Source organism: Hemitrygon akajei, chromosome 8 (assembly GCF_048418815.1).
Source record: "Hemitrygon akajei chromosome 8, sHemAka1.3, whole genome shotgun sequence".
Lineage (NCBI taxonomy): Eukaryota > Metazoa > Chordata > Chondrichthyes > Myliobatiformes > Dasyatidae > Hemitrygon > Hemitrygon akajei.
This window is the reverse complement of record NC_133131.1, coordinates 29,229,628-29,250,198: the sequence shown is the minus strand read 5'-3', so window position 1 is coordinate 29,250,198 and position 20,571 is coordinate 29,229,628. Positions and strand designations below refer to the sequence as shown.

General features: G+C 43.5%; 2 protein-coding genes across 3 annotated transcripts in view; one reads left to right on the top strand and one right to left on the bottom strand.

Moving 5' to 3' along the window:
- The window catches only part of dhrs11a (dehydrogenase/reductase 11a), a 98,203-nt gene extending 82,068 nt beyond the window's left edge, over positions 1–16,135 (top strand). The window contains exons 5-7 of the mRNA XM_073053533.1: positions 4,618–4,710; positions 13,165–13,230; positions 14,259–16,135. Of these exons, the coding sequence (XP_072909634.1) occupies positions 4,618–4,710; positions 13,165–13,230; positions 14,259–14,300 (201 nt within the window). The 3' untranslated portion in view covers positions 14,301–16,135. The remainder of the gene's footprint in view (positions 1–4,617; positions 4,711–13,164; positions 13,231–14,258) is intronic.
- A 1,596-nt stretch (positions 16,136–17,731) lies between these two features.
- The window catches only part of LOC140731756 (sodium- and chloride-dependent GABA transporter ine), a 123,165-nt gene continuing 120,325 nt past the window's right edge, over positions 17,732–20,571 (bottom strand). For both annotated transcript variants that reach the window (XM_073053523.1, XM_073053522.1), the window contains exon 13: positions 17,732–18,105. In XM_073053523.1, the coding sequence (XP_072909624.1) occupies positions 17,959–18,105 (147 nt within the window). In that variant the 3' untranslated portion in view covers positions 17,732–17,958. The remainder of the gene's footprint in view (positions 18,106–20,571) is intronic.

The following is a 20,571-nucleotide window of genomic DNA, read 5'->3' as shown; positions in this document are numbered from 1 at the left end:
GCTAGCTGCTTTACTGAGGCAGCAAAAAGTACAGACGGTCCACGAGGGGAGGTTGGTTTCCATGATGTGCTGAGCTGTGTCCACAACACACTGCAGTCCCTTGGAGTCACATGCAGAGTAGTTGCTGTACCAATTTGTTATGTATCCTGATGGGATGCTTTCTACGTGCATTGATAGTTGGTAAAGGTTAATGGGACATACTATATTTCTTTAGCCCATTGAGGAAGTAGAGACGTTGGAGAGCTTTTTCTAGGCTACAGTCAGACCAGGACAGGCTATTGGTAATGTTCACTTTTAGGAACTGGAAGCTCTCAGCTTCATTAGATAGATAGATACTTTATTCATCCCCATGGGGAAATTCAACTTTTTTTCCAATGTCCCATACACTTGTTGTAGCAAAACTAATTACATACAATACTTAACTCAGTAAAAATATGATATGCATCTAAATCACTATCTCAAAATGCATTAATAATAGCTTTTAAAAAGTTCTTAAGTCCTGGCGGTTGAATTGTAAAGCCTAATGGCATTGGGGAGTATTGACCTCTTCATCCTGTCTGAGGAGCATTGCATCGATAGTAACCTGTCGCTGAAACTGCTTCTCTGTCTCTGGATGGTGCTATGTAGGGGATGTTCAGAGTTTTCCATAATTGACCGTAGCCTACTCAGCGCCCTTCGCTCAGCTACCGATGTTAAACTCTCCAGTACTTTGCCCACGACAGAGCCCGCCTTCCTTACCAGCTTATTAAGACGTGAGGCGTCCCTCTTCTTAATGCTTCCTCCCCAACACGCCACCACGAAGAAGAGGGCGCTCTCCACAACTGACCTATAGAACATATTCAGCATCTCACTACAGACATTGAATGACGCCAACCTTCTAAGGAAGTACAGTCGACTCTGTGCCTTCCTGCACAAGGCATCTGTGTTGGCAGTCCAGTCTAGCTTCTCATCTAACTGTACTCCCAGATACTTGTAGGTCTTAACCTGCTCCACACCCCGGGCTCCTAGGCTCCTTAAGGTTATTATGGTGGGGATAAGCTCCCAATGGTGTGTGTCTCAATTTGCTTCTGACAACCAAGTCTAGTTCCTGGCCTTCATGTGCGACTTAGCTACTAAGCACAGTGGAACAGTTTCTACTGACAGGAGAAGGAGCAAAGGTGTGTTACTGGCACCTTAAAACCAGTCGCTTCAGGCAGATGCCAGCTCACCTCATAGAAAGAAGACTTTAATCTCAGACCTCCACTGCCTTGTGGCTATACCCACTCATGGCAAAGTAAACCTGTTCGAAAAATTTGGAGTTGGAGAACCTAAGGTGGTCCTACATTGACTTCAACGCTGACTGGCGACTCATTCAACATCGCAGGTGCCAAACTGTATCCAGTTCCTTTGGACTCATCAGCTGCATGGAGAGGGGGGCCTGCCACAGGGGTAACAGCTTGCTCTCCATATTGTACTGCCCCTGCTTGTGTATCCAGACAGCTAGGATTAATATACACGGTCACTCCTGATCAACGGAGGAGCTCAGCAACCTCAACGCTTGCCGATGGGGCCAGGCCTTCATGACGTCAATGTCCAGCTCTTTTGTTTTGCTGATTTTGTGTGGGAGAGTGTTGTCATGACACTATGTTACGAAGCTCTCTAGCTCCTTCCAGTACTCCCAACTCTTTATTATTTGAGATACAGGTCGCTACAGAGGTCTGATCTGCAAACTTGTATGTGGGGTTTGCCCACGTAGTCATGGGAGTACAAGTAGTCGAGTAGGGGGCTGAGGACATAACCTTGTGGAGCACCAATGTTTTGCTGCCTATCTTAATGGATTGTAGAATGTTGGTCAGGAAGTAGAGGATCCGGTTTCAGTCGGAGGTGTTGACTCCCAGGTTCTGGAGTTTGGTGATATATTTACATTAAATTATAATATTGAAGGTGGAGCTGGAGTCTATAAACGATAGTCTAATGGAGGTGCCTTTACCACCCAGATGCTCCAGAGGGGAGTGTAGGACCAGGCTGATGACATCTGCCAGTGGTAGGCAAATTGGAGTAGGTTAAAGTTAACTGGAATTTCTATGGCAGGGGTTCCCAAACTCTTTTTTTTATGCGATGGACCAGTGCCATTAAGGAAGGGGTCCATACCCCAGGTTTGGAACCCCTGTGCTACGGTCTCATTGTACAACAAAATTAACAGTCAGCTGTACCAACATATTTTGTGTATTATACTTCATTTGTAGGTACCATTTAATTCATAGGTGATGCTTTGATTTGCAGAAGAAGATATTTCCAACCTTGAGGACAAGATCTATGCTAACACAATGATTCTTCTTTGGGGCTCTTTCTCTGGGGTTCTTCTATTTCATCGATGTCTGTGAAGAGTAAGAACTTCAGGGTGTATACTGTATACATTCTCCAATATTAAGTGGAGCCACTGAACCTTTGATCAGAGGAATGGACTCTCTGCTGATCGTAACATATGTTATGCGCCTGCATAAATGGGCATAAAAAAATCCCCAGCATTATTAAAAGAGTGCCGGGGTTTCTGTTTACTACGATCCTATTACTAATTTCATCAAAGACCAATTAACTGAGAATTCATTCATTTGTTTTGTATGGAACATTGTGCTTAAATATAAATTGGCTGTCTTGATAGTTTTCAAGTAACTGGTATTAAGTACACTGTTTATAGTGGCATGCAAAAGTTTGGGCACCCCTGGTCAACATTTCTGTTACTGTGAATAGCTAAGCGAGTAAAAGATGACCTGATTTCCAGAAGGCATAAAGTTAAAGATAACACATTATTTTTAATATTTTAAGCAAGATTACCTTTTTATTTCCATCTTTTACAGTTCCAAAATAACAAAAAAGGAAAAGGGCCCAAAGCAAAAGTTCGGGCACCCTGCATGGTCAGTATTTAGTAACAGCCCCCTTTGGCAAGTATCACCTCTTATAAACGCGTTCTGTAGCCAGCTAAGAGTCTTTCAATTCTTATTTGGGGAATTTTCGCCCATTCTTCCTTGCAAAAGGCTTCTAGTTCTGTGAGATTCTTGGGCTGTCTTGCATGCACTGCTCTTTTGAGGTCTATCCACAGATTTTCGATGATGTTTAGGTCAGGGGATCTGTGAGGGTCATTTCAAAACCTTCAGCTTGCATCTCTTGAGGTAGTCCATTGTGGATTTTGAGGTGTGTTTAGGATCATTATCCTGTTGTAGAAGCCACCCTCTTTTCATCTTCAGCTTTTTTACAGACGGTGTGATGTTTGCTTCCAGAATTTGCTGGTATTTAATTGAATTCATTCTTCCCTCTACCAGTGAAATGTTCCCCGTGCCACTGACTACAACATAAGCCCAAAGCATGATCAATTCACCCCCATGCTTAACAGTTGGAGAGGTGTTCTTTTCATGAAATTCTGCACCCTTTTTCTCCAAACATACCTTTGCAAATTGTGGCCAAAAAGTTCTATTTTAACTTCATCAGTCCACAGGACTTGTTTCCAAAATGCATCAGGCTTGTTTAGATGTTCCTTTGCAAACTTCTGACACTGAATTTGGTGGTGAGTACGCAGGAAAGGTTTTCTATTGATGACTCTTCCATGAAGGTTATATTTGTGCTGGTGTTGCTGCACAGTAGAACAGTGCACCACCACTCCAGAGTCTGCTGAATCGTCCCGACGGTCTTTTGCAGTCAAACGGGGGTTTTGATTTGCCTTTCTAGCAATCATATGAGCAGTTCTCTCGGAACGTTTCTTTGGTCTTCCAGACCTCAACTTGACCTCCATCATTCCTGTTAACTGCCATTTCTTAATGACATTACGAACTGAGGGTATGGCTACCTGAAAATGCTTTGCTATCTTCTTATAGCCTTCTCCTGCTTTGTGGGCATCATTTACTTTAATTTTCAGAGTGCTAGGCAGCTGCTTAGAGGAGCCCATGGCTGCTGATTGTTGAGACAATGTTTGAGGAGTCAGGGTATTTATAAAGCTTTGAAATTTGCATCACCTGGTCTTTCCTAATGATGACTATGAACAAGCCATAGCCCTAACAAGCTAATTAAGAGACCTTGGTAAAAGTTAGCTGAGAGCTCAAATCTCTTGGGGTGCCCAAACTTTTGCATGGTGCTCCTCTCCTTTTTTTCACTCTAAAATTGTACAAAACAAAAATAATACACTAATCTTGCTTAACATGTTGAAAAGAATGTTTCATCTTTAACTTTATGACTTTTGGAGATCAGTTCGTCTTCTATTCAACTATTCACAATAACAGAAATTTTGACCAGGGGTGCCCAAACTTTTGCATACCACTGTACAATCCCACCTCTGAACCTTGCCAACAAGCCACATCTTGCCACTCTTAACCCTCTTGAACTAATTTATACCTGAGATTACTTTGCTGTGCAGTTATTAAAGAATACTGCCCCATTATCCAGGGGTTCTCAACCTGGGGTCCACGGACCCCTTGGTTAATGGTAGGGGTCCATGGCATAAAAAAGGGGTTGGGAGCCTCTGACATCACCAGTATTCGATATGTCATGTTTTCATTTCATGCAAATTCTTTACATCATGTTATCATCTTCTCTTTATTAAGAACTTAAGATCAACTTAATGGTTCTAAATGATGTACTTATTTTCAGAGTATATCACCTGGATTGGTGAAGACAGAGTTTGCTGATCGCCTGCTTGAGAATACTTCATTTACAGCTTCCGAATTATATGGCGGAATGAAGGTAAGTCACACAGATGCTAGAGGTGAGCAGAAAGCAAGTGAAGATCTTGATGAGAAAGTGAGTTAATTTGTTACCATACAGTAGTCAGAGTATCCAAGCGATAGACTGTGACAGCTTTCCCGCTCACTAACACCAAATCAGCATGTGTTTTTGTAGCAGTTTTAATGTACAAGGACATTCAAAAGGACTTCTTAAGCATTTTCAGAAAAAGATCTCAGTATTATGGCAGGTCTCAAAGTTTGGTCAAAGAAGTATGTTTCAAAGATAAATGTTGGGAAGCCGGGGGAATTCCAAAACTCACCAGCAGATTTGATTTAACGTATTCCTTTCAGTAGGTTTCAATAGGTACATTTAAGGTCAGAGAAATGTATACAAATGTACATCCTGAAATTCTTTTTCTTCGTAAACATCCATGAAAACAGAGGAGTGCCCCAAAGATTGAATGACAGTTAAATGTTAGATCCCAAAGCCCCCTCCCACACACACAAGCAGCAGCAGGGCATCATTAAAGAAAAAGAAAGTGGCATCAGAATACAAAGTAAAGCTGGCAATAGCACTTCAGATATGAAGATTAAAAAGTTGTTTTTGTGCTGAAAGGGTAGAATATATTTCTACTAATGTTTCTACAATATTGATATTTAATATTATTTGCAATTAACCTCCCCTACATAGTTTCAATGGGACAGAATCAGAACGTCTCAATCTTAATGATAGGTTTCACTAGCCACAAAGTTAAATTGTGTACAATTTTATTTCCTGAAGACTGATTCTCATTTTAGTTAATCTATTATTTAGCTATCCATAATGTCATAACTCCAGAATGATCCCCAATAAAGCTGACAAATAGTACTTGAGACCTGAAGATCAAAAATAGTTTTTGTGATGAAAGGGTAAGACATAGTTCTGTCTTGTCTTGTCCATACTGCACCAACTGCCGCTGCTGGGCTATAAACGTGCAGTCCCATTGTAATCGTAATTGTCATTGTATTGTCTATGTAGTACTTAGATGTAAATATTATTTGCAATTAACTTCAACAAAATTAAGGAATATTCATTCTTATTGCACAGTTAGTGATGTGGGAATGGCAGTCAGGATAGCAGTGTGCTCCTCTTTCAGGATGTGGGAAATCATGGAGACCTCCAGTGTCCCTGATCACTACATCTTCAACAAGTGCATCTAGCTGCAAAGTGCATTTGGAGTGAAGAAGGATAAGAGACGACTTGATAGAGGTGTATTGTCATCTATATCAATGATAAGAATGTACAAGGCATGGCTAGTAAGTTTGCAGTTGACATGTAGTGGACAATGAAGAAGGTCACCAAACATCACAAGGGGATATGGACCAGCTAAGTGGGCTGAGGGATGGCAAATTGAACTTTATTCTGTTAAGTGTGAGCTGTTACATTTTGGAAAGCCAAACCCAGGTAGGACTTGGACAACGAATGACAGAGGCCTGGGAGTATTGTAGTGGAGAAGGACCTTGGGGTACAAGTACACAAGGAGAACTATTTTCCTCTTAGGGAATGAGATGGGTAGGTGACAGAATGTGTGCAGGGGAACACTTTGGATCTTGCAATCATAATTCTGTTAGTTTCAAGATAATTATGGAGTAGATTGGGTCTGGTCCTCGGGTTAGGATTTTGAAATTAGCAGTGGTTAGCACAACGCTTTAGAGATCCAGCAACCTTGGTTCAACTCCCGCCACTGCCTGCAAGGGGTTTGTATGATGTTCCCGTGTCCACGTGGATTTCCTCCGGGAGCTCTGGTTTCCTGTCACCCTCCAAAGATGCACCAGTTGGTAGGTTAATTGGTCATTGTAAATTGTCCCATGATTAGGCTAGGGTTACATAGGGGGATTGCTGGACAGCACAGCTCGAAGGGCCAGAATGGCCTGTTCTGCGCTTTGTCTCAATAAAATAAGTAAATTGAAGAAAGGCGATGTTGGTGGCATCAGAAGGGATATCGCAGACATGAACTGCAGTGGGTGTTCTCCAGCAAAGAGATGCGTGATAAATAAAACATTGAGAGTGTGCGGTTTGTTTGTTCCTGTTGGAATAAAAGGCAAGGCTAACATGTTTAGGTAGTCTTGGTAATCAAATAATATTGGGGTTTAGGTAAAAAAAAAGGAAAGCATACCAGGAATGGGCAGTTAGGATCAAACGAGGTGCTTGAGGAGTATAGGAAATGCTAAAGTCGGAAATCCAGAGACGACAAAAGGATGTAAGGTTGCTTTGGCGGATAAAATGAAAGAGAATCCCAAGGGGTTCTACAGCTATATTAAGAGCAAAAGGATAGCAAGGGACAAAATGGAAGAGGATGTGCTGCTGTCTGGAGGAGAATTATGGTGATAAATCCTAGGACTTTAGGAGGTATTCCCTTAGATGTTTTGGGAGGCCAGTGCAGAAATTGGAGATGCCCTGGAAAAGATATTTAAAATGTCCTTAGCCACGAGTGATGTACCAGAGGACTGGAGGGTAGCTAAAGTTGTCCTGTTGTTCAAGAAAGGGTCTAAAAATATAGGCTGGTGAGCCTGATGTCATTTGTGAATTGGATAATCAGGGCCTGAAAGTCAACATGGCTTTGTGCGTAGTCAGTCACATCTAACCAATTCTATAGAGTTTTTCAAGGACATTACCAAGAAGGTTGATGAAGGGAAGGAGATGGACTTTGTTAGTAAGGCATTTGGCGAAGTTCCGCACGTGAGCCTGGTCCGGAAGGTTAATTCGCTTAGCATTCAGGACGAAGTTGTCAATTGGATTCAATGTTGGCATAGCAGCAGAAGCCTGAGAGTGGTGGTAGTGATTTGTCTCACTAACTGGAGGCCCATGACTAGTGGTATGCCACAGGGATCAGTGCCTTGCTATTTGTCATCTATAGAAATGATTTAGAAAATGTGGTAAATTGGATCAGCAACCTTGCGGATGGCACCAATACTGGGGGCGCAGTGGACAGTGAGGAGAGCTATCAAAACTTGTAGGGTGATCGGGATCAGCTGGTTGCACTTTGAGAGGGCAAACCAAGGCAAGACTTACACAGTCAGTTGTAGGCCACTGAAGTATGCAGTAGAATACAGATCCATAATTCCTTGAAAGTGGCATCACAAACAGATAGGGTTGTAAAGAGAGCAGATTGGCCTTCAAAAATTAAGGCACATTTTGCAGGAGGTGGGATGTTATATAAGATGTTGCTGAGGCCAAATTTAGATTGTTGTGTTCCGTGCCTGTCACCTCTCCACTGGAAAGATATCAGTAAGCTTGAAAGAATGCTGAGAGAATTTGTATGGATATTGCTGGGACTTGACATGCTGAGTTACAGGGATAGTTTGACTAGGTTAGGACTTCTGGCTGTGCAGAACGAGGGAAGATCTTGCTCAGTTATACAACATTATGAGGGGTATAGATAGAGTGAATACATGCTGGCTTTTTCTCTTCAGGATGGGTGAGACCGAAGCTAGAGGTCATAGGTTTAGGTGAATGACAAAACGTTTAAAGGGAATCTGAGGGGGAACCATTTCACCCAGAGGCTGGTGTGAGTGTGGAATTCACTACCAGCAGAAGTGGTAGCTGCTGGTTCATTTGTAACATTTAAGAGAAGCTTGGACAAGTACATTGATGACAGAGGTATGGAAGGCTATGGTCCAGGTGCAGGTAGATGGGATTGGGCAGAAAATCAGGCTGGCAGAGACTAGATGGGCCGAAGGGCCCATTTCAGAATTAGAATCAGGTTTAATATCACTGGCATACATTGTGAAATTTGCTGATTGCAGCAACAGTGCACTGCAATACATAAGAATAGTTTTAAAGACTATTATATATATTTCAGGCTTCAGGCTCTGGTCCCTCCTCTTTGATGGTAGCAGTACGAAGAAGGCGTGTCCTGGGTAATGGAGGTCCTTGATGATGGATGCAGCCTCATCGAGACATCACCTTTTGAAGGTGTCCTGGATGCTAGGGAGTCTGGTGTCCATGGGGAGCTGGTAGAGTTACAACTTTCTGCAGCTTTTTCCAAACCTGTGCAGTGGCTTCTCCAGACCAGACAGTGATGCAACCAGTTGGAAGGCCCTCCACAGTACATCTGTAGAAATCTGAGAGTGCTTTGATAATATACCAAATCTCCTCAAACTCCTAGTGAAATATAGGCATTGTCGTGGCTTCTTTGGAAATGCATTGATATCTTGGACCCAGAATAAATCTTTGGAGATGTTGACACCCAGAAACTTGAAAACACTCACCCTTTCTACTACTGATCCCTTATGTGTGTGTTCCCTCGACTTCCCCTTCCAGAAGTCCACCATCAATTCCTTGGTCTTACTGATGCTGAGTGCAGGGTTGTTGTTGTGACACCACTCAGCAAGCTGATCTATCTCACTCCTGTACGCCTCCTCACCATTCGTAATCTGAAATCCTGCCAACAATAGTTGTGTCATCAGCAAAGTTATGTGGGTGTTTGAGCTGTGCCTAGGAACAACGGTTGTGGGTGCAGAGGGAGTGGAGCAGTGGTTCCATGCATCCTTGATGTGCACCAGTGCTGGTTCTCAGCAAGGAGGAGGTGTTATTTCTGATTCCCACTGACTCCTGTTGAGGATCCAGTTGCAGAGGGGGAGCACAGAGGCGCATGTTTAGGAGCTTGTTGATCAGACCCCAGCGTACGATTGTGTTGAATGCTGAGCTGAAGTGAATAAACAGCAGCCTGATTGACCAGGTGATCCAAGGCCGTGTGGAGAGCCAGTGAGACTGCATCTGCTGTAGACCTATTGTGGGTCCAGGTACTTGCTTAGGGAAGCGCTGATTCTGGCCCTGACCGCTCTCTCAAAGCACGTAATCACAGCAGATGTGAGTGCCACTGGGTGATAGTCATTGAGGCAGATCACCCTGCTTTTCTAGGGCACTGGTATGATTGTCACCCTTTTGAAGTAGGTGGGAACCTCCAGTTGCAGCAGGAGAGATTGAAGGTGTCCTTGAACACACTTGCCCGTTGGTTGGCGCAGATTTTCAACGCTGTACCAGGTACACCATCAGGGCCTGAGGGCTTTGCAAGAGTTCACCAGATGCTGCAGGGATTCACACAGATCTAGTTTTATTTTCTCTTTTGAAGCATGTCTAAAAGATGTTGAGATCATCTGGAACTGGAACATCACAGCCATTCATGATGTTGGGTTTTGCCTTGTAGGAAGTAATTGGCCTGCAAACCCTGCCAGAGCTACTGTACACCTAATTCTGTCTCTAACTTCAGTAGGAATTATTTATTCGCTTTTTAAATAGCCTTCCCTAGGTCGACATGGACTTCTTGTATAGTTCCAGATCACTGGTCTTGATTGACACAGATCTAGCCCTCAGCAGATTATGAATCTCCTGGTTTATCCACAGCTTTTGGTTTAGGTATGTTCTCGAAGGCACACACTTCATCAGGTCTCGATGAAGTCGGTGGCAACTGTGGCGTGTCCATTCAGATTTGAAGACGAGTCCCTGCATATTGCCCAGTCCAGTGACTGAAAGCATCCCCGTAAACACTGCTGCACACCTCCCTTGTCAATATATTATTGGTCCGCACCGCTGGTGCTGCTGCCTTTAGTCTCTGCCTATACGCCAGGAGTAGAAGTACAATCAGGCGATTGGACTTTGCAAAGTGTGGGCGTGAGATGGCAGTGTAAGAGTTCTTGACAGTGGTATAATTGTGGTTAAGCGCTTTGGCTCCTCTGGTGATAGTTATTCAGAGACTTCTTCGAGCTGACCTGGTTAAAATCCCCCACAATGATAGGGAAAACATCGGGGTGCGCAGTTTCACGACTGCTGATTATGGTGCTCAGCTCCTCCAGAGCCAGTCAGATGTTGGCCTGAGGCGGGATGCACGCCGTTATCAGGATGACGGCGGGAAAAAAATCCCTCGGCAGATAAAATGGCCGGAACTTCACCACAAGATGTTTGAGGTCAGGTGAGCAGGATTGAGACAGAACTGCCATGTCTGTGCACCTCGATGAGTTAATCCTAAAGCATACTCCACCTCCTCTACCTTCTAAAAGACAGAGCTGTCCGGTCTTTGTGGACAACAGTGAAGCCATTGGGCTGCAGCGCTATGTCCAAAATGGCGGATGTGAGCAGGGACAACAGTCCCTGGTGTCCCTCTGGTACTGCAATCCTGCTCTGAGGCCTTCAGTTTTATTTTTCAGAGACTGCACGTTCACCAGCAGGATAGTCAGGAGCAGGAGACTAAAACCTCTGACATATTTGCATACCAACATGTTTTCTGTGCTTCCATTTTCTTAAAGAGGAACTATACGCATGACCTGAGTCTGCCGTCTGGGAACTGCTGATATCGTTAGATTTGAGTATCGATAGATTTCTTAAACGTCTTAAAACGAAGTTGTTTACTGAAATGTACAAAACTGCGTCTGAGGATTTCAGCTGTATTTGTTCTAAATGGGAACATTTATTGATTCCCATTGGAGTTGCACGCAACGGTCGCCACTTATCAACACCATCTTCAGATTCTGTGCTGTAGTGTCCTGTGGCTCCAAGATTCTCTGGAGGTGGCCTCACCACTTCAACATAACATCACAACTCCTGCACTCCATGGCCACATTTATGAAGGCCAATGTGTCAAAAGCTCTCTCTTCTGGGTGAATGAAGAAAGCTTTCAGCACACTGGCCTTTAGGAGTCAGGGCATTGACTATAAAGTTGGCAGGTCACTGTTGCAGTTGTACAGGATGCCACTTTTGGTTGCCTTGTGTTGAAAACATGTTATTAAACTGGGAAAAAAAAATGTAGACATTATTTACAAGGATGCTGTCTGAACTTGTGGGACTCGGTTATAAGGAAAGGTTGGGCAGGCTAGGGCTTTTTTCCTTAAAGTGAAGGGGAGTTCACAGAGCTTAGGTATCAAGAACTAGAGGGTAAAGGTTTAAGATGAGGTAGGAAAGATTTGAGAGGAACTTGAGAGAGAACTTTTTTTACACGAAGGTATGTCTATGTGAAATGAGCTACCAGTGGTCGAGGCAGGTACAATAACTTTTATAAGGTAGTTGGGCAGGTACATGGAATGGGAAGGTTTAAACTTTAGAAGGTTATGGACCAAACACTCACAAATGGGACTAACTTGGTTTTCAGTATTTTGGTCGGCATGGACCAGGTGGAGCAGAAGGTCTAATTCTAAGTTGTATGGCTCAACAGACGTCTTTTATAAACCTCCCGATTCCCACAGTTATCTTGTCTATGCCTCTTCTCACGCTGTTCCTATAAAAAAAATTATTGCTATTTCTCAGTTCTTTTGCCTCTATTGCATTTGTTCCCAGGACACGGCTTTCCTTTCCAGGGCGTCAGAGACGTCCTCCTTCTTCCTCCTTCCCCTCCTCCACTATTGGTGCTGCTATCACCTGCATGTCCTCCATTTCCAGAACATCCACTCTCATCCCATCTTTCCACCGCTTTAATGGTGATAGCGTTCCTCTGGTCTTTACCTACCTCCCCGTGAGCCTCCACATCCAACACATCATCCTCAGCAACTTCCATCATCTCCAAAGAGATCCCACCACTAAACCTATCTTTACCTCGCTCCCTCTCTCCGCTTCCCTTGTCCGTTCGCCTCTCCCCACTAATCTCCCTCTCAGTATTTATCAGCTGAGGTGCTACGCCTGCCTATTCACCTCGTTTCTCACCCCAGGAGGTGAATGGGCAGGTGTAGCACTGAACAGGACCCAAACAGTCCTTCCAGGTGAAGTAACACTTCACCTGCGAATCTGCTGGGGTTGTCTATTGTCTCTGGCGCTCCCGATGTGATTTCCTCTACACTAGTGAAACTTGTTGCAAATTGGGGGACCACTCTATCAAGCACCCCTGCTCCTTCCACTGACAGTTGAACTTCCCGGTGGCCAAACATTTTAATTCTGATTCCGATTTGTTGGTCCATGGCCTCCTCTTGTGCTAAGATGAGGCCACCCTGGGTTGGAGGAGCAGCACCGTGTATTCTGTCTGGGGAGCCTCCAACCTGATATCGATTTTTCCTTCTAGTAAAAAGAATTCCCTTCCCTTCCCCTCCCCTTTTCTTCTATGGCCTCTTACCACTTCACACCTGCCTATCATTCCCCCGGGTCCCATCTTCCTTCCCTTTCTCCAATGGTCCACTCTGCCCTCCTACAGATTCTTTCTTCTCTAACCCTTTACCTTTCCCATCCACCTGGCTTCACCTATCACCTTCTAGCTAGCTTCCTTTCCCTCCCCCCCCCCCCCACCTGTTTATTCTGGGGTCTTCCCCCTTTTTTCTCAGTCCTGAAGGGTCTCAGCCCAAAATGTCAACTGTTTATTCATTTCCATAGATGCTAAAGTCGTAGAGCCATACAACGTAGCACTCACAAGCTGAGTTCCTCAGCATTTTGTGAGTGTCGTGATATATGGCTCTATGAGTTTATGATTCTACCAATAAATTTTCTCCCTATAATTTTTTTGTTTGTTTTTTGAAGATTCTGAGTGGAGAGGACGTCTCCAGTGCTGTGATATTTGCCCTCAGTGCTCCGCCGCATTTGAGTGTAAGAGAATTTAACTGGTATCTCTATCTGCCGTGTTAACTTGTAAATTTATTTCAAGTAATAGCACTTAACTAACTTAATCTCACTAAGACATTCGCCTGTTTAATATTTTTATAAAGTAAACTTTGTATTTCTTGTATTTTTTATGAGCAATGACTGTGATGGAATACATCACAAATAATCAAAACTACCAGTGTTGCTTTTAAAAGAATACACTTGAGAAGTGTCTAAGAGGGTGTGTTCAATGGTGGGAAGACCTTAAAAGACTGTGGTCCTCCACAAAACCTTCATTTTCAAGCTGCTGTGCATCCTTGAGGAAGTATCCCTGTGCCCTGTGATGGACATCCCATTGCACTGGAAGACAAAGTTAAGGCAGTCCAGAGGGCATTTTTTCACCAGGTTATTGATTTTCCAGCAGCAGCTGATATTTATCATTTGGCTGTTCATTGCTAGGAACAGCCCAGAGACCAGAGAGTCTTCTGCTGCACAGCACCGTGGGGTGAACATTGACAAGAACCCTTGTGTTCTTTTCAGAGCTTCTTGCCAAGAGCACGGTCCACAAAGGAGCAGGCAGTCAAGTTTACACCACAGGTGTCTAGAGGGCATAGTGCATTGGGAGTGAGTCTCTGATCATGCCTATTTTGATAAATCTGCAATAAGCAGATTCTCTCATTGCCTATCGCTATCTTTGGCAAGAAAAAAAATCTGCACTTTAGTTGATCAATTGCCCCAAATCATCTTGATACTTAATTTGCGCAGGTGGTGAGATGATATGGGGCTACTCTGGGTCATCAGCTTGACACATAGAGGAATATTTGGTTTCTGTGGGTTTGTTTTCCATGTTGTCCAATTATTCATTTGCATGAATTCCTTTGGAACCCCTTGTAAGTGCTGCAGAAAGAATATAAGGATATAATCTTGATGTTTTAATATTGTAAGTAACTGCACTCTCTGGCAGGATAAGTGTACTGAAAACAAATATTGTATATCTGCAAAAATGAACTCAAAGCCTTTTCTTTCCTCTCTAGGTTGGAGAAATCATAATTCGGCCAGTGAAGCAAAGTCTGTAATGGCACTTGATCCACTGAACTAAGAAACATTGTTATCACTGATGAGAAGCTATAGTCAAATGCGATGCTTTCTAAAGCTTTAGCCTTCCAACTAACAGATAGACATTGGTGACAAGTTCAATATGTAATGTCACCAATTAATAAATTTGGACAAACTGAATTACTGTCCCAATTTCAGGAATTTTCTTTGTAAAATCTTAGATTTTCAGATTTCAATGTATCAGAAATGGTCGTGTCATCCTGGTTCTTCATCACCAGGGGAAGGAAAGGCAGAGCAAAGTGCTTAAAGAGAATTTTCCACCTCAATTGAAGTCGTTCTGTGGATTCTGTGGGGTGGAAGGGTGGGTTGGCAAGTTTACAGACAACACAAAAGTTGGTGGTGTTGTGAATAGTGTTGAGGATTGTCAAAGATTGCAGAGAGACATTGATAGGATGCAGAAGTGGGCTGAGAATTGGCAGATGGAGCTCAACCCAGAGAAGTGTGAGGTGGAAGGACAAACTCCAAGGCAGAGTACAAAGTAAATGGTAGGATACTTGGGAGTGTGGAGGAGCAGAGGGATCTGGCGGTACATGTCCACAGATCCCTGAAAGTTGCCTCACAGGTAGATAGGGTAGTTAAGAAAGCATATGGGGTATTAGCTTTCATAAGTCGAGGGATAGAGTATAAGAGTCGCGATGTAATGATGCAGCTCTATAAAACTCTGGTTAGGCCACACTTGGAGTACTGTGTCCAGTTCTGGTTGCCTCACTATAGGAAGGATGTGGAACCATTGGAAAGGGTACAGAGGAGATTTACCAGGATGCTGCCTGATTTAGAGAGTATGGATTATGATCAGAGATTAAGGGAGCTAGGGCTTTACTCTCTGGAGAGAAGGAGGATGAGAGGAGACATGATAGAGGTATACAAGATATTAAGAGGAATAGATAGAGTGGACAGCCAGCGCCTCTTCCCCAGGGCACCACTGCTCAGTACAACAGGACATGGCTTTAAGGTAAGGGATGGAAAGTTCAAGGGGGATATTAGAGGAAGGTTTTTTACTCAGTGGTTGGTGCGTGGAATGCACTGCCTGAGTCAGTGGTGGAGGCAGATACATTAGTGAAATTTAAGAGACTACTAGACAGGTATATGGATGAATTTAAGGTGGAGGGTTATATGGGAGGCAGGGTTTAAGGGTTAGCACAACATTGTGGGCTGAAGGGCCTGTACTGCGCTGTATTGTTCTATTTCTATTTTTTATTTCTATTCTGCACTCCGTGAAGTTTTCAGCATCAGTTTGCTAGAGATTTTCAGGGAGATGCTGATATTAGGGCATTTCACAACACATTCCAGATCTAGCACTCAAAAGTGCCCAGTCTGTACTCAAATTTCCCTCCTAATTTGTATACTAAACTAAGAATCAGTTCTCCACTTGAGATATCTTGTGTTCTTAATTCTCTTGTGTACACATTTTCTATATTTAGCTGTTGATGGCCTATTTGTTGACATGGTTGAATATGAAGTCCTTGGTTCAATTGGCAACTGTAGCTGCAACTTAGCAGACATCATCTCTGCATTGATGTGACATTGATATCTTGATGTAGTTACCACTAACAGAGAAGATGTCCATCCTCTAATTGAGAATAATTTAGTTTATTTTTAAATCACAATCACCCTTATTGAGTTCCATTGCTTTCTGCACTTGCTGTGATGCAATACCTAGTATATAGTAATGAAGCTTCTCTCTTGTATCACAAACTAAAGATATTTGAAATCGATGCCCAGTTTGCTAATGAAGCTGGAGTGTAATTAACCGCTGAATTGTGTACTGCTTCACTAAATAAAGCATTTAAATGTGTTTTAAGTGTTTTAATCATTAGCCTTTAATGGATGGTTTGTACTGTGAATTTTTCAAAATTGTTACGCGTCTTCTGGTCCGGCTGTTGAGACAAAGGCACTAAATCATTACAAATGTTCGACTCCTATAGTTTGGAATTAATTGTTTACCTAAATCGTTTGGAATAGTTATCATTATCTTTCTTTCACAGAAAGAAAAAAAAAGCCCTTGTACTGTGACTCTTTGGAGTGAAACGAGAGCATTAAAAAAATTGGTGGCTGTGTGGATTTGCACTGCCCTTGGTGTCTGTGGTTTCCTCCGTCACCCAGCAGCCTGCAGAGACGAGTTAAATATCTGCATCCCTGAGCACGTGTGGCTGATCCAGCCGAGCTGTCAGTCTGCTCCTCTCCCCAAGCCTGCACACACTCTGCAGCGTTTACAGTACACCTACGTTCATTTTGAGAATCTGGGACACAGGCTCGAGAACTTCAATCACTTTTAAGTGCCCTGTCCTTTGGAAGCCCATTTCATACGGGCCGGCAGATAGCCACCAGTATTTGCTCCAAGGATGTTGGGGAAATTGTGTTTCGCCTGCATAAATTTTAGTCTAGAGAAAGAAACATCCCAGAAGATTTTTTTTAAAAAACGTGGAATATACCGCGCAATAGAGCTTCACGTGATCTTAGTCACCAGTCCACGCATGCAGCTGGTGGGAATATTTGCTCCAGCTGTTGGTTAATCTGTTCAACCAGCCAGAAAACCTCACGACAATCTAAATTTAACTGGATTGAACAAAACAAAAACAAAAGTCGTTGAGCTTTTTACAAGAATTGCTGCAAAAACGTAAAAAAACTCTTGTGATGAGAACTTGGTACTGCTGTACGTAAAATTTCCGTCAGCAAATTCCAAGCGTTCTTGACTACCTGGTTATAAAGTTTTAGGTGTTTTCTTCCTTTCTGCAGCGCTTCTCCCCGACCATTCAAACACTGACATGCATGCCAATTGAAAGTAAAATGAACAAGCAGCACAAGAGGATTCTGCAGATGCGGGCAATCTTGAGCAACACAAAATAGTGGAGGAAGTCAGCAGGTCAGGTCCTATCTATGGAGGGAAATTAGTAGGCCGCGCACTCCGTTTTCTTAGTGTTTACAAAATAGCTATACAGCTTTCTCTTTAACACGAGAGCTCAGAGAAGCCTGCCGAGGCTCTTCGGCTCCTTGCGCCTAGTTCCACTGTTCGGTAGTCCAGCTTCTCTCAATAACGGAGCCATTATCCTGAGGCCACGCTCACGATTTATGGTTTCGTCAACCGGGAAGTTGTCCGGATTGATTACTGTACTTAACCTCCCCGGCGCCCGCGGATCCGCCGCCTCCTGTGTTTGGCGTGGAACTGGGACTTCACAGCGGGTGGGGAGAGCTGCCAAATTGCAGAAAGTTGCGCCCTCCAGCCCCGGGAATTTTTGGCTCCTCTCAGTGTAATTGCACACTCTCGGGACTGCTGCCACCCAGAGTTCTGTGAAATATTCCGCGAGTCGGGGTGTCCAAACTGACCGAGAATTTCCTGGCGCTGTACCTATGCTCCACGGACTCGCATAAAACAAACCCACATGTGCGAATAAATTATAACATTTTACTTTATTCAACGTATGAACTTTAGTAAAACAGCCGAGACGTCTAGACGCTGAGTCTAGTCGGACCTGACTCCAGACCGGCAACCTGGATCTCGTGGGGTGTGTTGGTTCTTAACGCGAATGATGCGTTCCGGTGGGCGTGTAATAAATAATTTTGCCTGAATCTGAACCGGATCCAAACCGGACCAGCAGTGCTTCCGAAGTAACCCCGGAGTTAAACAAGTGTGCTCTTTAATACGTCGACTTGCGGCGGTGGCGACATTTCCCCCATTGAAACCGCAAAGGAAGCCTCAGAGACCGCGGTGTCGGTCGGTTTCAACTCGCGGGCGAGAGCCACAGGAACGACTGATTTACCTAACCTCTGAGAAGAAACCAGAGTAAAAAGTTACCTTAGGTCCAAGTGAAGCCTAGCCTTAAGACACCGGAAATATCCGAGTCCCATTTATGAATGGGCTATACATGAACTGATTAAGCCAAGGAGCTAATTGTGCTTATTGAAGCAAAAAGCATCCAACTACACAACAATCATTTTCCATCCTTGGCTCCAGTGATCCAGTTTAACCACATGCTTGCAGAGGGCTCAGATTTGCACAAAAACCCCTTCTCTCAGACAACTGGAGCATTCACATTTACCCCAACTGAAACTAAATCATATATCTCAATTTCCTCATTTCTTCAATAATGTATCTGCTTCTTTAAAAGCTTCGACAGCTCACAGGGGATTCACCACCCATAGCAGGAATTCAGGGTACGTGGAGTGGAGAAATTGGGACGGTTAATACCACATCAACAGTTAATACTGGAGAGGCTCAGCTATGTCCGGGTGCAAGGGGTCTGAGTGAAGAGAGAAAAAAACAACAGAAGTGAAGACAATAGAAGAAGAGCCAGCATCACGGGGGCTTGAAATCCATGAAGATAATTCGTGGGGAATAAAGAAAAATATTCCTCTCAAGACCAGATCAGTCCCAATGCAGGGGTCTGACCCGAGGCATTGACAGTTTCCTACCAAATATTGGGCAGCCTGCTGAGTGCCTCCAGCAGATGGTTTGTTGCTCCAGATTCCAGCATCTTGCAGTCTCTTGTAGAGATTGGTTGCTTGGGGAGAGGGGGAGGTGGAATCAGGTAGTTAGTAAAGGTCCAGGAATAGCGGTGAAATGATTGGGAAGAAATAAAAGGGAAGGAAACGATGGCTAACTGTTAGAATTCAAGAGCTGCTGGAAGTTCGTAAAGATGTTCTATTAAAGGTATTTTCCGTGCTATTACAGCACTTGGCTGTGGTATACACGAGTAAGAATCTAAAGCATCACATTAACAGAATTGGCCTGAGTTGTGGGGTTCATTGCTGATAATGAGGATTTCATTACTGCGGATATCAAACCTTCACAGATACCATATTAACCTCCAGGAAAAAAAAGCAAATCTAAAGAAAGTCTTTCAAAATCTAAGCCTGAATTATTTGTGAAACAGAAACAGGGAAAATGGAAACAATTGGAAATTGAGAAGTCTAAATGCTGGCAGTGAATACTCTACCTCCAGCATCTGGGAAGAAAATATGCTGTTAACTGGAAACAGAAGAGAAACAAACTAAACCCAGTGAAGATGATAGGACAAACGTTTAAAATATACATGATAATGTATGGAAGACACTTTCCGTCCCATCTGATGGTGGTGAAGTCTCAATTTTCAGTCATTTAAAGTAGAGCCTGCTGGCCTCTCTCACAGAGAGTTGAGGTTTCAGAGAACTTTCTGCAATGTCTGAAAACGCCAGGCCGATATCGGAAGGTATTCTTATTTCCAGAGCTATGGACGTGATCGGCAGCACCATGAGAGCGCACTTTGATTGGTTGCATCACAGTCTCCAGCGCACAGAGTCGCAAGAGGCTCTAGACGGGCTGTAGTTGCAGCCAGTTCGATCACGGGCACAGCCCTCCCAACCCTCAGAGACATCTTTAGAAGGAGACTCAAGTAGGTGGCATCCCTCACGAAGGACCCTCACTATCCAGGTTACTACCATCAGGGATGAGGTACGTGAGCCGGAAGACCTAAACTCAGTAATCGAGGAACAATTTTCTGACCAGTCCATTGACACTTCTTCATTATTCCTTTCCATCTGCACCCTATAATTTGCAGTCATTTTATGTCCCATCACTGTGCTGTGCCACAAAGCCCAAAAAAAAAAAATCACCTCACTTGATTCTGATTTTGAAAGTAATTCTCCAGGTGAGCTGGAAAGGAAGGAGTGAGAAGACATGTTGGATAAAAAAGGGAAAGTGAAGCCCTCACCATGGAGAGCTGGAAAGCCCAAAATGAACTGCACAGCCGGACTGCAACTGTGAGGCTAAAGAACTTTAAGGCCACCTAATGAGGCAACATTAGCTCCAAAAACGTACCATGTAATATCACTTTGCCCATCAGAATATTGGGAAAATGTTATCCTTACAGATAAAAAGAAAGATATCAAGTTTGCCGAATTAAAAATAGAGAATGCTGGAAGGGTCCTGAAGAGAGAAATGCCACCTTAGTGTCTTGGCTGTAAATTTGAGCTAACAGAAGGCCCACAGGTTAAACCTTCCTTTTATTCAATTCTCTTTTCAGGTCCTGTTTTTTTCCAGCTCTAATTCACATCATCAAGAGAATCAAAACAAAATATATTATTTTAAAAATTATTACATTAAATAGAATGTGCTATTAAAAATATATTAGATGCTAATGAAGCAAAACAGTCTCCCTGGGTTTGAATTCAGTTGCTAATCTGGAATAAATTGTTCAATTGGGGAGCCCTGATTGCAATGAGGTGGCGCCACCAGGTGGCCATTTTGGGTAAGTA